An 18197-nucleotide genomic window follows, 5' to 3' on the forward strand; every position below is an offset into this window, starting at 1 on the left:
TACAGCTAGGACGTGTCAGAGTTGCCAACACTCATAGCAATGGTTCACGGGGCTAACATTTTTGAAATCGAAGGTTCAGTGTTATTTACGGCTTTCATCAACCAGACTGACTATGGGCACGCTGAATCATTGCTCATGTTTGCATTCGTTTGATGCACACTTATTGCAGGGTAGATTAATGATGTAGGGGATGCACCATCGGACAGGTGGAATGGGAAAAGTTCTCCATGACTCACCGACTACGTTTAGGCAGTGAGTTGCCACATAAGCGATTCAATGACTAAGTGGCTAAGAGGACAGTAAAAGAGAGAGGACACTTCCGGTCGAGATGGTCACTTCCTGGACCAGGTGGCATTTATACTGGGCATTAGAAAACACACAGTTCACCATCTCTGTAAATGTGTGTTTTGCCTTTCATGTGAACTGGCTCCCTCCCTTTCCCCCACACCCACACTCCGAGACCAGGCCCACTCTCTGTGGTCAGCTATGGCCTTGCAAACCGGGGCACTTATTGGCCATTTAGATCTGCGTCTATCTTGTTTCCAAAGAAGTCAGACTTAACGAGGGCTGGCAAATTCTGAGAATCGGGACAGGATGAACCTCCGTTACCTCCTAGGCTGGTAATCAGAACACTGGGCTGAATGCTGTGGGGTATGTGTCCTGCTCAACTGTGTCCTTGAATCAGTTTGGACTAATTTAACCCCCAGGCGGACTCTGCACATGTCCTTTTCAGGAATTTAATCTTGGCTGTGATGTACCGCTCATATTGGTCATTAGTCTGGTTCTAACAAGACCATTTGGGACAAATTGGATCGGGCAGCACGCTTAAGTCAGGTGCACCTGCTTATGTGATTTCTTCTGCCTGTGTTCCTCTGTGCTAACCAGAGGAAAAGCGGGGAGAGGAAGGTGATTTCATTTTAGGAGAATATTTATGAAGTGAGAAAGAGGTTCAGTGAGGGAACCAGGCCTTTCCCTTGCTCTCTTTCTTTTGTCCAATTATTGAATGTCCTGCTCTTTCTGTCAACAATCAGTAGAGACTTGAAGGGGAGTCTTTTATTTTCAGAACATCACACCTACTGTAGTGAATTAAGATGCAGAAAGCCTTATGGTAAAAATGTAGGTATGAAATAACATATACATAGGAAAAGTTCTCAGTAGGGGGGTAATAGAGAAGAGCCAAAAGGAGTTACGACCTCTAGAAAGCAGGTCCTTTTCTGGTTAGAAATAAAACGAGGCAGCAAAACATAGGGACATACTTGCCATCCCTTTTTCATGATTTCTCTTTCCTGAGCTCCTTTACACTAACCAGAAGAAAATGGGAGGAAGGAAGGCTGTTCACATCTTAAAAATAAATTTCCGAGGGATTAGTGTGGTGTTCTTGATCTGTGACACCTGTGTTCTTAGCCAGGAAAAAGAGAAACCACCTAAGATCGTTTCACCAGGTTTGTTACTCTTATTTTTGGCATGTTTAATCTTCAAATAGTAAAAACAGAAAACATTATGGAGAATTGAATAATTAAGACCCCAAATCTGCCCATATTCCATGATGAAAAGTAAAGAAGTGAAGGAGGGGCACCTGTGGGGCTCCGTCGGTTAAGTGTCTGACTCTCGGTTTCGACTTAGGTCGTGGTCTTGCGGTTCGTGAGTTCAAGCCTCACGTCGGGCTCTGTGCTGACAGTGCAGAGCCTGCTTGGGATTCTCTCCCTCTCTCTCTCTCTCTGCCCTTCCCCCATTCGCTCTCTATGTCTCTCTCCAAATGAATAAATAAACTTAAAAAAAAATGAAGTGAAGGAAATATAGCACGTTAGCCAAAAAAATCTACTGCCATATTGGACTCCCTACGTAAATAAAGTGTATCTATATAGCAAAGCCTGGGCAGCAAAATGAAGAGTGGAATTAGCAAGTGTCTTATCAAGCTCAGCTGCTAATCTTAATACTTGAAACCCCAAGATAATATTAAAAAAAAAAAAAAAACAGAAGCAGGATCAGTCCTGGACTGTCTGAACAGTAGATAAAAATAGTGAAGAGCTAAGGAAGTTCCAATTTAGGAAAAATACCTTCACTGGCCTTGCTATTCTAAAAAATGCCTTGTTACTTTCTTTTGATTTGACGGGGAAGGACTCCCATCACAGTGCAGGAGCGAGAGCAGGGGAGCCCCGGGGAGAGCACAGTCAGCCATATTTCCCAGACTGCACCAGCCGGACTTGACACAATCCTGCGGGGAGAGGGGAATTAGTGGTTATAATGAAATAGCTGCAGGGTTGCTGCATATAAATGTTAAAATAAAAACAGCCCAAGGGGAAATTATATGTTAGCTATCACCTTCTCCTTTTGAGTCAGCATCTGGAGCGTTTATGGACAACATTCCTAGTCACGATGTAGACCACTTTTCTTCTCAGGAGGAAATCTTGCAAAAATCACTATCTGTCCTAACAGGGCAGGAAAAATGCACCCAGGTTTTTAAAAACGTAGACATACTCTGATCCCATTTCCCGTGTGAGGCAGCATTACACCCTTCATCTTCCAGCCTTGATGGCAATGGGATGTGGATGTGGAATCAAATGCTCTTTGCTGATTAAATTATGTGGTTAAAGTGAAGCATCGGGGAGGCAGAGAACATGAGTTCAATCCCTATAACAGGGCCACTGGATTTCGTTCTGTTGCATTCGGGCCACAAAGGGCACAATTGGAGGTACTGTCGTCAGATATACGAGAATATCAAGACACAGCTTCATGATGAATGGACTTTACTTCCAAAAAGAGGCAGACCTAAACAAATTGCTCAAAAAGAGATGAAAATACACGATACAGATGAGGGACAGCAAACCCAGCCCACCAAACCCAATTGCTAGAAAGAAAATAACTCACACTCCCTTGTCCTGAGGATGGGTCACTGGTTGTAGCTTTTCTGCGAAAAGCAGATCCAGGACATGGTCAGTGGATGTGGTTAGTACCCTTCTCATGGCGGTCACCTTTTTTTTTTCTCCCCCTTAATTCTTGATGAAGACCCCCGCTGGATGAGGCTCTGCAATGGCGTGACTCCCTGGACAAGATCCTGCAGAACAACTGTAAGTTGGAATTGTCTTTTATCAAAGGTCAGGGGAGGGAACAGAGGCAAAAATCGCCTTTGTGTTGCTGGTGTCCTTCTCCAATTTTGACACTTCTTCAATTTTTCGTTTTTTCTTTTATTTATTTACTTTGTTTATTCTTGAGAGAGAGAAAGAGAGAGAGAGAGAGAGAGCACAAGCTGGGGAAGGGCAGAGACAGAGGGAGAGAAAGAATCCGAAGCAGGCTCCGGGCTCTGAGCTGTCAGCACGGAGCCCGATGTGGGGCTGGAACCCAGGTACTGAGAAATCATGACCTGAGCCAATGTCAGATGCCTAACCAACAGAGCCACCCAGGTGCCCGCTTCAATTTTTCTGTGTGGACTCAACAAGGGAAGGATGCCCAAGGAGTGTGGTTACCCAGATCACAAGAAGACAAAGTTCTACTGTACTGTGAGAGAATGTGAAAAGAAAGTGGCTTGAGGACTCATGATCGCAGATTATTTTCCCATCTATCCTACTTATTCTTATGAGCCAGAGCAAGTGGCTTGACCTGTGTGTTTCTCAATATTTTTTAAAAGTTTTTTAAACGTTTATTTATTTTTGAGAGACACAGACAGAGCACGAGTGGGGGGAGGGGCAGAGAGAGAGGGAGACACAGAATCGGAAGCAGGCTCCAGGCTCCGAGCTGTCAGCACAGCCCGACACGGGGCTCGAACCCACGAACCATGAGATCATGACCTGAGCCAAAGTTGGACCCTTAACCGACGGAGCCGCCCAGGCGCCCCTCGATATTTTCATCAGTAAAAGAGAGACACTGCCCTTTCCACCTTAGCCTCATCATGGCTTGGTAAGGACTGGTTACAACAGCATGAAGAACAGTGGATTAGGAACCAAGATCGGGTAGGTATGTCCTAGTCCAAGCTGCTATTGACGGCTCTGGTGGCCTGACATGCGTTGTTATCTCCCCCAGCCTTAGTTTCCTCTTCTGGTGCTTGCCTTCCTTCAAGACACGACAGAAGTGCCAGCAAGAACCTGTTCCCACGCTAATACCAACAGAGCACTGCTTGCCTCTCCCCTAATCCAAATCCTTACTGATCCTCAAGGCCTGCGGTATCGAGGTTAAGGTTCCCCATGATAACAAGATGGCTGGTCTGCAGTCAAACTGAGGTCTTCTTCCTCCCCCTTATGGGATTTCTACATGTAATCCCTGTGGCCGGAATACTTTGTATTCCCATCTCTGTCTGTTGAAATACTTCCTCTCCTATGAAAGCAGATCTGAATGCTGACTGCCTAGTCTTCCTTGGCCATCCAGAATGATTTATCCTCCCTCTGAGCTTCCAGAGAACCTGTCTGCACATCTTTTCTGCTGCTTGATACTACCTACCGAGTACTTCTTCACCGCTGTCTCCCTCCGATGATAGATTATAAACTCAGGGACAGCCAAGGCTTAGCCTTTTGATCTGAACAACTTCCCAATAAGAAGTGCACGATATGGGGAGAATAAGTATTTATGGAATAGTTCATTTTAAGAATATGATTCAATTTAACGTATCCAACGTGTATTTCTTCATCTTTGCCCCAAGAATGGCATATGAAATTGTTGGATGCTTTGCAAAAATAAGGATTTAAAAAATGCTTCTTGCAGGTGCATCATTATTAATAAGCACAGCATAGATAACAAAGAACATATGTTGAATCGTGTATGAAAAATTTTTTATGGCTCAGTCGGCTAAGCTTCTGACTCTTCGTTTTGGCTCAGGTCACGCTCTCACGTTTCATGGATTCGAGCCCCGCGTGGGGCTCTGCACTGACAGTGGGGCCCTGCTGGGGATTCTCTCTCTCCTTCTCCCTCTGCCCCTTCCCCACTCGCACATGCGCGCACTCTCTCTCTCTCTCTCTCTCTAAGTAAATAAATAAACCTAAAAAAAATTATGTCTTGTTTTGAGTAGGGCAAGCTTCTGCTTACCTGATGTAGAATCATTACCTCTTTGTAACTTTCTTAATCTTATCCACTTTGATTCTCTTTTTATCTCTTCGGCTAAACAGAATACCATGCCCTGACACATACAAAGTGTTCAGTAAATGTTTGTTAACCTAACGGGTGAATGAGTTCATTCATTTTGCTTCTTGGATCCAGAAATTCCACGAGGTTGATTAAGAGAAAAATATTTATGTTTCTCAATTGACTTATTTATTGTCTTACACAATGGTTTTGGGGCCAATTGCAACCAGACAGATGGTATATTGCTACATTAAGAATACTAAGTACCCTGGGTCCAGGTATTTATTGCTAATGTCAAGAAACCTGAGAATTAGCAGACCTATTTTCATGTTTACAAAACCATGAAGGAGAAGGATATATATTTGTGTGCCCATATCCAATCCTTTTCAGTCCCGCTAATCCTTAGGGTCACGTGTTCATATATTTCAGGCTTTTAGGGACGGGGAGCTATTTGGTATAAGAAAGATAGGGGCAGAAGTTAAATCAGAGGCAATTAGTGTTAACACCTTAGCATTTGTTGAGGGTCTGAAGCCTTTCAGCTTGAGGCCTGAGACTCACAGTAATATTTGCTACTTCTCAGTGGAGAAAATATACATTCACGTCAGTGTTGTGTAAATATGTATATATAATATTCACATTTCATTTAATTATATACGTTTCAAAATTACATATGCATATAGATGTGTTACACAGTATGTATCTGTGTATACGTGTGTGTACGTATAATCTTAAGTTCTACGTAATTATCCTCCTAAGTAATTAACGTTTTTCTTTAAATGTGTTTTGTCACTTCTGTTTTTTCGTTTTTTTAATGTGTGTGTAAGAGAGAGAGAGCAAGCGAGCAGGGGAGGGGGGCAGAGGGAGAGAGAAAGAAGCTTGAGCAGGCTCTATGCTTGGTGCAGAGCCCATCTCGGGGCTCGATCCCACAACCCTGAGATCATGACCAGAGCCGAAACCAAGAGTCGGAGGCTCAACCAACTGAGCCACCCAGGTGCCCCAGGAATTAACATTTGAAGGCTGGGGAAATTAATTTCCCCTAGTGATAAATGGAAAAGCACTTGATAACCATTCAGGTCAAAATTCTTCCTTTGAAAGAGTCTTTCTTTATATTCAAAGAAGCTCAGGTGAAAAAGAGAGGTTCTGGTATGAATATAGAGATCTCGCAGAAAGAGTGGAGACCCATGCCCTAAAGGGAGGGGGATGCCATTAGTAAATAAGACTGCCTCTCTCTCGAAGTTTGTTCCTCTGCCCTTACTCTCCGTGTCTCTCTCTTCCTCTTTATTTTTCCATTCCACCCTCTCCCCCGGCTTCTCTCTATGGCTCCCCTTTTTGCTCTGTGTGTCCCTCTTGCCATGTTGTCTCTGCCCTCCACTTCTCGCTGTCTCGTTCTCCCCAGAGAAGGACTAACAGAACACCAGGCACCAGAAACCTGAAGAGACATTTGACCTATTCTCCCGAACACCCACTGTTGTGCCCCGTGAATAACCCTAAGCCAAACTTTAGCAACTCAGCTCTCGGGAAATGTTATTGGAATCTGCTAAAACTCATGGTCTGGGATCAGAAATAGCGAACATTAGCTGTGAATGATGCAAAATAGGTAACCAAGAAAGATACGTTTGAGAAATCTATGCGTTTGAAACGCCACAATCTCTGCTTGGATGTTTGATTGGATAAACTAAACCATTTCACCTCGAGGAGTGGCATCTTTGTTGATTTACAGAGAACAGTTGGCGTTCTGTACTGCTCATGCAGGAGGTTGCCTCACAATTGATAAAGTTCCCCAGTATTCCTTAAATCCACATTTTTCTTGAGCGGAAATGAAGTCAATTGGTACCTAACCTCTTAAAAATTAGACAGTTAAGGTGCTATTCAATCTTTCCCAACTAACAAGCTTTCTCTTGCTTTTCCTCATTTAAGAAATCATTTTTAAGCCTCCAGTGTATTCAACTCTGTTTTGACAGTATGTCAATTTCTTACCTGTTTTGTGTTCAACTCTGCAGGTGATGACACCTGTATTCATTAGGTCCGTGGGACAAATGACCAGTGTGCTGCTCATTAAACACAAACACGGATTGCACGCGGAAGTCTAAATAAAACAGTGACATTAGGGGCACCTGGGTGGCTCAGTCCGTTAAGCGTCTGATTCTTGGTTTCGGCTCAGGTTGTGATCTCACGGTTCATGCGTTCGAGCTCTGCATCGGGCTCCATGCTGACAGTGCAGAGCCTGCTTGGGATTCTCTCTCTCTCTCTCTCTCTCTCTCTGTCCCTCCTCTGCTCACTCTTTTATCTCTCGCTCTCTCTGAAAATAAATAAACTTAAAATGAAATAAAAAAAAAAAAGACCGTGACATTAAATTCCTCCACCTGACTGTCTTTAAGAGCCAAGGAAGGGGGCGCCTGCGTGGCTCAGTTGGTTAAGCCTTGACTTCAGCTCAGGTCATGATCTCGCGGCTCGTGACTTCGAGCCCTGTGTTCTGTGCTGACAGCTCAGAGCCTGGACCCTGCTTTGGATTCTGTGTCTCCCTCTCTCTCTCTGCCCCTCTCATACTCTGTCTCTCTCTCTCTCTCAAAAATAAAAAACACACATTAAAAAAAATTCTTTTAAAAAAGAGCCAAGGAAGAATGAAACACAATCCAGTAGCAGCGGGAAAGTTTATATGCGAATTCTTTTTTTCCCAGGAGCTCCAAAAGGTCAGAGCATTTCCTGAGACACCCTTGAGATTTGGACTCGTCCGTGGGGAATGGAACAGCCCAGATCTAGCCATCTCTCTCTCTCTGTGTCTCTTCTCCCTATCTTTGCCTTCTCCTCCTGCTTCTCTCTCTTTGGTTTCCAATATTCTCCTTCCTTTTTTGTCTGGCTCATCTATGCCCTCCTCTGACTCACTGGCAACCACAAATTCCTTCAAAGCAATAATAATAATAGTATCAGCAATAGGTTACTTGTACTGTTTGTTCACGTGTCGGGCGTTGCCCAATGCGCTTAGCATGTAGTGCTTTATTTAAGGAGCGTAATAATTTTAGGGCTTCGATACGATAACAATTTCTACTTTTCAGAAAAGGAAAGTGAGGTTAGGTAATGTGCTCATGAAATAAAACACTACCGTGGTAGATTTATTTTTCTTTTAGCTCTCTGTCCTTCGGCTCTGCGATGTGGGAGGAATGGCGTCCCTTAGTGTGTCTTATTTGGCTCAGCGTCTGTCTATTCGATGTGAGGCACAGATGTGAGGTGGGCGGGAAGGAGAGGCGAAGGTACATGAAACTCAGACCTTGAACGCGAAGCCTGAACGGCCTCCTGGAGAAGACAGGCATGTCAGGGAACAGCAGCAACAAAAGGATAAAGAAAGCTCTTCTCCCATCACCATCCAAAAATCTTCAAGAGCAAGGAGAAGGCAGTGTACCTCCCGTCTGAGGCAACCTGGGAGCTGGCTTTTGAATGATGGCAAACACTGATTTTAAATTAGGCATGAATAAAAATGATGAAAGACAGTACTTCCTGAGCTCTCATTATGTTCGACACCAGGTAAGAGCTTGGCGTGAATTGCTGAGTCCTTACAACAACCTTATCACGTGGGTTCACGTGGGTTCCATGATTATATCCGTGTAAGAGGAGGCAGTTGAGGCTCAGAGAGGGTGGGTCACTTGCCCCAGTTACCGAATAGTGACATTTCTGAGTGGTGATGTGGTGAAACAGGACCCACCCGAGGGTTCCTTGACTCCAGAGCCCGTGCTCGGAACCGGCAAGCTATGTAATGACACCTGTCAACTATCCACTCATGACATTCCACCATTTTTCCTCTAGGAGGGGAGATTTATTCTAATCTCCCCCCTTTAATATTTTTTTTAATATTTATTTCTTTTTGAGAGACAGAGAGACAGAGCATGAGTGGGGGAGAGGCAGAGAGAGAGGGAGACACAGAATCCAAAGCAGGCTCCAGGCTCTGAGCGGTCAGCACAGAGCCCGACGTGGGGCTCAAACCCCTAAACCGTAAGACCCTGACCTGAGCTGAAGTCGGACGCTTAACCGACTGAGCCACCCAGGCGCCCCTCGCCCTTAATAGTTTTCCTTTATATACCCAACTGACTTGGATTTGTCTCACACTCCTTTTATTTTCCAAGTGGTTTTAGAGCTGGCTTCATTTCGTCCTTTGGTAGGGCTGTACGTTCTTTTGCTTAGATGTCAAAAGTGACACCATTCCTTAGGGCCAGCTCTGGGGCCGTAATGTCGGTCAAAACCCAGACTGTTCCCACAAGACCAGCGAGCAGGAGGTTTCCTCTGCTTCCTAGTAGGGGATGCCCGAAGAGGTGTGTTGAGAAGTATCCTGGGGTTCTGTGCAGGCTCAGCAGGGGAGGACGCAGGGATTTCTCAGGGATGTGTGCTGAGGGCCCCGTGCGGTGGGTGTGGAGTGCGAGGGCAGTAGTGTGGGCCAGAGATGATGTGTGCGTTACTTGAAGACTAGACAAGTTTCTCCTGGAGTCTCTTTGGCTCTGACCCAAGAGGACTTCCTCAGGGCTGATGGGAATTGAACAGAGAGTCAAGGAATGGCCCACTGGAAAACCAGAGGCGAAGGAGGAGAAGGTATCTGGGGAATGATTTGAAGGTCCTACTAAGGGGCCATCCAGAGAATTCTCAAAAGCCAGGTGAGAGAAAGAATAGCTTTAAGCATCTCCCCGGACAATAGAGTGAGTTTAAAGCCGGTTATGAGTCTCTGATCAAAGTGTGTGCATTGATAAAAAGCCCTGAAATAGTGTTGTAGAATTCAGTGAGAGTGATAAAACCAGTGCCCAGGAAATGGACTGACTTCACTGGAAAGTTATTTTCCGAGCTCAGCCCCCGGATGCCTGGAAAATGTTAATATTGTTCTGGAGTCCTGGCGTGCGTCCTCAGGTCATAAATACCAAAGCTTGGGAGGACTGGGATTTTATCTGTATCTTTTATAAAGACTTGGAATGGGTGATTCAGAGAGACAGATAGGTTGTGGGGACAGGGGCCTGATGAGAATACAATGGCCACAGACTTAATTCTGTGAAGTTATAGTTTCCTCCAAAGTCTTGCATGGGTGTTCATAAGACTTCACCCCTGCTATCATTTCCCGGCCCCTAGAAAGTCCTGGGCGTTTTTCCATTTCAACAGAGGCTACCTGACACATTTTGTTTAAGAAACAGTGAAAACTTTAACTATGACAGAGAGAGAGCTCTAGGCTTTATTTCTTCTTTCAGCATATATGGTGACTCCTGTGTCACTAAATTATAACAAATGGTGCTAGAAATAGAGTGCAAAATATGGAAAGGGAGAGAAGAAAAACACACCCGATTTTGTCTAGATACGTGTTACCAAATGGTTTTACAGTAACTCTCCTAGCGAGGTCTCCAGAGCAAATTGTTCATCATGCCTACCATTGCTCCCAGCTTATTTTTAGATGTCGATCAATAAAAAAGGAAAAAGTCTGGGGCACCTGGGTGGCTCAGTCGCTTAAGCATCCAACTCTTGGTTTTGGCTCGTGTCATGATCGCCCGGTTCGGGAGTTCGAGCTTCGTGTCGGGCTCCGCGCTGACAGTGTGGAGCCTGCTTGGGATTCTCTTTCCCCCTCTCTCTTTTCCCCTCCCCTGCTCATGTTCTCTCTTTCTCTCTCTGTGTCTCAGAATAAGTAAATAAATTACAAAACAAAAATCTTAGGTGAAGTATAAAAAGAGGGGACTAACATGCAAAGTGTTTTTGTTTGCATCCAGAAATTGCTGAGGACTCTAATCCAAGTTACTTATCACTTAACCACTCTGTTTCTTTAGAATTGAATGTGGCCGCAGGGGATGGTAAGGGGCGTGCAGACAATAAAAATGTATTGAAGGTAAATTGACAAAAAAAAAAAAAAAAAAAGACAACTATGTATCCTGGTTTAATCGGCACCCGTGCTGGGTGCGTGTTCTATGAAATCAGTGAATTCCCACGTATCACCCCCTATGGAGGGTAGGGAGGAAAAAGAAACACAGCATCAGGCCTAAGAGCTTCTCATATACACATTTGTAACAGACGAATGTATGCATATATATTACATGGATGGATACCTATTTTGAAACAAGCTGGAGTCCACATGAGCAACAGCACACGGAAAACACGGTAGTTGTAATTATATTAAAGCTAACGTGTTTTAAAAAACTGACGTATTGGGGCACCTGGGTGGCTCAGGAGGTTGAGCGTTGACTCTTGATTTCAGCTTAGATCACGGTCCTCGGGGTCATGGGATGGAGCCCTGCATCGGGCTCTGCACTGAGTGTGGAATCTGCTTAGGATTCTCTCTCTCTCTTTCCCTCTGCCCCCGCCCCCCTCAAAAATAAATACAATGGAAAAAAAAAAAAAAAACCACTGACGTATGATTGACAGGCATGGTAACTCCTTGGGGGGTGGTAACTTCATTCAGTCCCTGCCTGCCTGTCTTCAGGTCTCAAACAGAACGTCCCTTTCTCATGGGGCTTTCCGCCAACTTAAAATAAAGTTAAGTCCCTCCTGTTACTCCGTTACCATCTTTCATATGGTTTTTCCCTTTTTGTGTGTCAATGTTTCTTGTGTTTCTTCACTTTCTTCCTACTTCCCCCAGAATCTGGAAGCTCCATTAGGGCAGGAACCTTGACAGCTTTACTTACCGTTGTGACTTACTGTACTGCCTGGAGTCTAATAACGGCCCAAAAATCATCGATAGAAAGAAAAAAAAAAAAGAATTGTCATGCACACGATAATCAACGCCAGTATTACAGTGCCAAATCAGGCTCCAAATGTATCTTTTTCCTTTCGGTGACTGAAGAGTATCCAGAGTGGCGTTAGTGTTCTTAATATTCCTAGATGGTCTTACAGGTAAACCTTTGTCACCAAATGCAGGTTCCTGGATTTGAATCCTGCCTCTGCCACCGACCAGCTGGTTACCTAAGAGCAAGTTACTTGATCTCTCTTTTATTTTTTTTCATTTTTTAAATGTTTATTTATTCTTATGTGGGTGGGTGGGAGACGGGCAGAGAGAGAGGCAGACACAGACTCCGAAGCAGGCTCCAGGCTCTGAGCCGTCAGCACGAAGCCCGACCAGGGGCTCGAACTCACGAGCGTGAGACCACGACCCGAGCCGAAGTCGGACGCTCAACCGACTGAGCCACCCAGGCGCCCCTTGATCTCTCTCATGTCATTTTGTAAACATAGGACACGAATAGCACCTGCCTCATGGTTCATAAGGGGAGTAAATGAGAGTTAATACGTGTAAGGTTCTTACACGAGTGACAGAAATATGTAGTAAATAAATCCAGGCCATACGGCAGGATACAGTGTTGGTAAGCAAGCGGGCAGATTTATAATTTATAGTTTACAATTTTATAGTTTACAAATTTATAATTTGCAATCTATTTTGGATAAACTTCTAAAAAATGTATGGATAATGTGAAGGACGCATGTATTTATCCATCCAACCGAACTTTCCCCTGGCTAGATGGGCTTGCCAGCTTCAAAAGTTTCCTGAAGTCTGAATTCAGTGAGGAAAACCTCGAGTTCTGGCTGGCCTGTGAGGACTACAAGAAGATCAAGTCCCCTGCCAAGATGGCCGAGAAGGCGAAGAAAATTTATGAAGAATTCATCCAAACGGAGGCTCCTAAAGAGGTAGGTCTTGATGGGTGAGTGAGGGTGGTCACCGTGGGCTGAGCTGCACGTCAGGGAGGATGGGAACCCCGCCCCGGGCTCATCGGTGGCGGTCAGCAAACATTTGTGAGGCGAATGGATGCGGACATTCCAATCCCAGGCTTTCCTCCACGTGTGACTTCGGACGGGTTCTCCTATCCTCGGTACCCTTCGCTGTAAACATCTCACGTACGTGTATGTGTGTGTGTACCTAGAGCATGCTTCAATGTTTATTTATTTGGGGGGGGGGGCGGGGGAGGGGCAGAGAGAAAGGGAGACAGAGAGAATCCCAAGCAGGCTCCGTGCTGTCAGCGCAGAGCCCGACTCGGGGCTCCATCCCACAAACTGTGAGATCAGGACGTGAGCCAAAACCAAGAGTCAGACGCTTAGCTGACTGAGCCACCCAGGCACCCCTGGCACTAAGATTTTAAAAAGAGAAATGGCCACACATAGTTGAATGCGTGGATGATGTGGACATTGCCGATCGTCAGGCGATCATACCTGGTTACCGTAATCGTATTTTCCTGGCTCAGCAAACATGTGAATCTGTATCAGAACGATTCATTAGAGGGGGCCTGCGCACATAAAAGTAATAAAACCAGTAGAGGCTGCACGTCACTGGATACAATGTGTTAGAGAGAAGTAAGGTCATCCCTTCTTTTAAACATTAAGACTAGGAGAGCGCTTTATACTTTTTTGAAATTCAACCATTCTGTGTAGGGTTGCCTACCTAGCTCAGTATATATTCACGGTGAGAGAGGAAGAAGCATTGCTTTAGTGTGGCAAGAGGAATAAAACGAGGGGCGCCTGGGTGTCCCAGTTAGTTAAGCCTCTGACTTCGGCTCAGGTCGTGATCTCGCAGTTTGGGAGTTCGAGCCCTGGTGTTAGGCTCTGTGCTGACAGCTCAGAGCCTGGAACCTGCTGCGGGTTCTGTGTCTCCCTCTCTCTTTGCCACTCCCCTGCTCATTCTCTCTCTCTCTCTCTGAATACAAATAAACACTAAAAAAAAAACAAACCAAAAACATCGGACTCTCAATTTTGACTCCGGTCATGATCTCACAGTTTGTGGGTTCGAGCTCCGCATCGGGCTCCATGCTCACAGTGTAGAGCCTGCTTGGGATTCTCTCTCTCTCTCTCTCTCTCTCTGCCCCTCTCCTGATCGCATTCCCTCTCTCAAAATAAGTAAACATTTTTTTAATTAAAAAAAAGAAGAAGAAAAGCCTGGGAACAGAGAGGTATACATTACAGCGTCGCCTCCATCCTGTCCCTCCTGAGCGCTAGCGGGCATGTAACTTGACCTCACCGGGCTGGGGTCCCCACATGCAGAGTCAGGCCCTGGACCTCAGCTCTGAGGCTGTGCTGCATCGTTTCCTCCTGCAGAAAGCACTCCGGCCCCTCTCACCATGGAAAATCTTACCACAGTCTCAACTCCTTTTATCTTGGAGCTTGGGGCCCAGCTCACGCCCGCTGTCCGGCCCATCCTGGCCTGGCACTCTCCGCCAGGCTTTTGTCCCTGACTCTGCCTGCATCCACACCCACATCCTCTGAGCGCAGAGAGCTTTTCCGGTGTCGAGGACCTCTAGCAGCCCAGGAGCGATCTAGGACGTTTTGCGACGCTCCAATTCAGAACCACTGGCCAATTTGGATTCTGTTTCTTTCTCTTACAGCCAGGTAGCTTAAGGGTCCTTAAAGCCCACGAGATGATGAGCAGCGAATCCTCCCAAGTCACACTCAGGCAGGCCCGTGCAGGGCTGTGCCCTGCACAGTCCGGGGGACCATCCACCTGGCCCTTAATACGAACGGCGTCCCCCCGGGGACTTGGGCGATGTGTCGCTAACTGCACGCAGGACATCAAGCCGCGACGCCTTCCAAGGCTGCAGTCTATTGGTGAAGGGCGACACTGCCTGGCTTTTTAATCTTGTCTCTCCCACTCGTGACCTGGAGCGAATGCCTCGCATTCTGCCCCTCGGTCGTAAGATGGACATGTGGGTGTCCCGCTCAGAGCGGCGAGGTTCAAGGGGAGCCTCGACCCAGAGCCCGTAAGACTAACGTTCCCGGCCAAGAGCCTGTGTAGACGAAGCGCCTGATGAACACTAGCCGCTATTCTTATCATTTGTCTGTCAAAAACACTGTTGCCTGGTTTGTTCCGGGAAAGGCCCCATTTCCTCGCTCTTCCAGATCCGTAAAAAAAGCTTCTGGATCGGGTCAGAGTTCGCTTCTCTTCTTCCCTGTCTCCGTCAGGCGTGAAAGCACACGCGGCCGAGGGAAGGTTGAGGGATGAGGTGTCAGGACACGCGGATTCAAACTCTGAGTCTCTGACTCATGTGCACGCCTTAGCTCGGTGCCCTGGAGAAAGCCACTTAAGCTTTGCCTACACATGTTCTTGGGGTTCTTGTGAGGGTCAAAAGCCGTAAGCACGGTAGCTGCCGGTGGAATTCGAACACGCACGTTATTTGGACCGTAATCCGACTCGTGCATTTTTTAGAGTATCTCTTGCTTCACCCCACTGCCTATAAAACAGAAATGACATTTCTTCTCACTTCTTAGGAGCCCCTTCCCCTCATGAGTTTATTGGTGACCAATTCCTGTCCCTCCCCACCCCCCCCCCCCCCAACCCCCCATCAAATCCTGCCACCTGGGCTGACTCGTGACCCTGTTTCCCGGCCCGCAGGTGAATATCGATCACTTCACAAAGGACATCACAACGAAGAACCTGGTGGAACCGTCCCCGAGCAGCTTCGATGTGGCCCAGAAAAGAATCTATGCCCTGATGGAAAAGGATTCACTGCCTCGCTTTGTGCGCTCGGAGTTTTATCAGGAATTAATCAAGTAGTAATTTAGCCGGGCTGTGTGGATCATCCAGTGAGTTATTTCCTCTGTAATAACCCTGCATTTTCCAGCAATCTAATCTACATTAGCTTCCCATGGCTGCTTCATTCGAAGATACCCAAATGGGAAAATCCCGGGTGGCGTTGTTGACTCTTTTTGTGCACATTGTTTTGGATGTTTATCTAGTGACCGAATGCCTTCCTCCCCCGATTTCTTCTTCCTGCCCCATTCTTAAGGATGTTGTTGTCAACGCTAATCACAGTCACAGGGAAATTCTGCTTATGGCAAGGAAACATAAGAAAAGAATATGATACCGTAGATATGGTTTAGGTAATGGATCTCTATCCACCCAGATTGGTACGAAAAAGAATGTGGATGTGGAAAGACCGATTTCAAATGAGATCCATTGATCTCATTTGTTGTTTTCATTCTGACCCAGGGGGAATTATCCCTCCATTTCTGACCTTGGTTACTAAAAGGTGGTAAGAATTTTATGAGGCAGCCATTATTTGATTTCTAAGCAAAGACATTATTTAAAATATCAATCTTCCCTTTAGAGCCTCTTTGCATTGGCTGGAGATCACTAGCCAGAGATATAACCATAAATATGTTATGTTTATACAAAGTCAAGCTGAATACAATCCATATTGGTTCTTTCCTTGTACCTCTCTCATACCCCCCACCAAGTTACCAAATCTTGTATTAAATCAACAACCTGACAATGGAGTGTTTAATAAATGTGTGTATATATATATATATATATATATATGCATCTAAGTACGTAGGCCCAAAGTTTCCATTTTCAAATTATTTTAAGTCCCTGTGAGTATAAAATTCCAAACTTTGCAACTCCACTCACGTAAAATACAACAGATGCCGTCCAGCGCGATTTCTCTTACCGCCACATCAGGAGAGCTATCCACTAAAATGGGAAAACTTTGTCAGGCCTACAAATGGCTAATTACCCTATGATGCCATCTGTTTATTTAGGGAATGGCGATTATCTTCAAAAGATCAAATTATCTTTAGAAAAATTAATTCGACTGTGGACGCCTTCTGGGATAGCATTCCGAAGGACCCCACATTTTGCGAAATAATGTGATTTTTTACCAACTCCGTCTCTCCCTGCCCTGTTTTGCTGCCCATGTTAGTGGGTTGTACTCGTCTTCAAAGTGCACATTTATATCCTAACGTGACTTGCACACAGCTGATCGATAGGCCGTGGTATTTTTTTTAGTAGTTTTAAACTTTTAATTCCGTCTTTCGTTATTGTAAGTCTCACTAGATTTTTTTCTTATCTCTAGTAGATTTAAGTAATGATTTACATAATTTAGTAATAAGGAGAATCAAGCTAAACTATATTTGAAGCTAACCAGGGAGAGGATATTGAGTTAATTTGAAAAGAACTTGTTAAGGATTAATAAAATTCTGAAGTGTTTAAGGAGAAGATTACATTTAGTCTTGTATTTACTCCTTTTATTTCCCTTTCTCTTCCACACACTCCTAGTTTTCCATGTTTGTAGCCTGTTTATTCAATTACTTCCTGAGAATATCGTTACCATATCCTTCAGGCAAACACTGGCTGTTTTTGTTGGCTTTTCTCTAATTTTGCTATTTCAAAGGATACCATGCACTTCTGAATACTTGCTACTTATCTCACATTCTGAAAGTGGGCTGGACTAAGTGGGTCCACTGTCAACGGTTGCCAGTGTGGTAAGAGTCCACTTATAGGTGTAGACATTGCTCACTGCAGAGAAGCTTGTCATAAGCAGTCGACAGCTCTCACCGTGAGCATGGAGACATCCTCGCCATGTGCGTTTGTGTAGAAGTGACAGGCGACTCAGATCAAAAATTCCTGGTACTGCCTTCCTCAGCATCCGTCTACACTGTCCAGATTAGCATAAAATCTCCAGCCCTTGAGTTTCTCATGCAGCTAGAAAGGGTAAGAACGCAAGGATCTAGGGGAGTTACTGTCCTTGAATGCCAAAACATTTTTCAGAAAAATGTTCGTTGAATTAAAAATTCAAAATTTTTGATTCGCATTATTTGAAAGAGCCAAATGGTTGCAAACGCTCAGAGAATCTACTAGATGTTACAGAGCTCACCCAGATGGTTGATGTTGCACAGACCCAGATCAACTGGATTCACAAACTGCACGCCCTCTGGCGGTGGGGAGGACTTGTCTGTGGACGGTAAAAGGGAGGCCTTCACCTTTCCATAGGCTGAACTCAGGAGGCAGAGGGCAGGAAAAGCACCATGAGGGCAGGGCTGTGAAGGAAAATAAAAATGAATGCTTCCCAGCCAAACAACGACCTGTAATAGAGACATCTGTATATACTATTTTAAATTTAAAGTAGTATACACACACAATAGAAACTATTCTAACATATGAAATGAAAAAATTCAAAGGAAAGCAAGTATCACAGCCCCAAATGAGAAAAGCAAACATATCAAAATTGCCCTAAAAAAGTTCTTTGAAATCTTTCAAAAGGGTTTTTAAACTTAGACAAAAGAAAATTAAAAAAAAAAAACCCACAGTGTTACTGGAAGTTTCCATGGTAACACAAAGAAAATAACATTCGTTTAATTCTGGGAACTTAGAAAAACTGGGATGATCCTTCCAGGAAAATAAAAACCTGTGTAATGTCTGTGTCTCACTGCCTCCCCCGGCG

The 18197-nt window shown here is 45.0% G+C and overlaps 1 protein-coding gene across 2 annotated transcripts in view; it reads left to right on the forward strand.

Annotated features, from left to right (window-relative positions):
• Positions 1–18044, forward strand: part of RGS5 (regulator of G protein signaling 5) — a 49646-nt gene extending 31602 nt beyond the window's left edge. Inside the window, exons 3-5 of one of the 2 annotated variants that reach the window (XM_040461024.1) lie at positions 3007–3068; positions 12512–12678; positions 15368–18044. In XM_040461024.1, coding sequence (XP_040316958.1) covers positions 3007–3068; positions 12512–12678; positions 15368–15529 — 391 coding nt within the window. In that variant the 3' untranslated portion in view covers positions 15530–18044. Of the gene's footprint in view, positions 1–3006; positions 3069–8343; positions 8569–12511; positions 12679–15367 lie in introns of those variants that run through there. The other variant, XM_040461025.1, reaches the window with a different exon arrangement.
• The last annotated feature ends 153 nt before the right edge of the window (positions 18045–18197 follow it).

The sequence above is a fragment of the Herpailurus yagouaroundi genome, unplaced genomic scaffold, assembly GCF_014898765.1.
Source record: "Herpailurus yagouaroundi ecotype Mexico unplaced genomic scaffold, PumYag 253, whole genome shotgun sequence".
Classification (NCBI taxonomy): domain Eukaryota; kingdom Metazoa; phylum Chordata; class Mammalia; order Carnivora; family Felidae; genus Herpailurus; species Herpailurus yagouaroundi.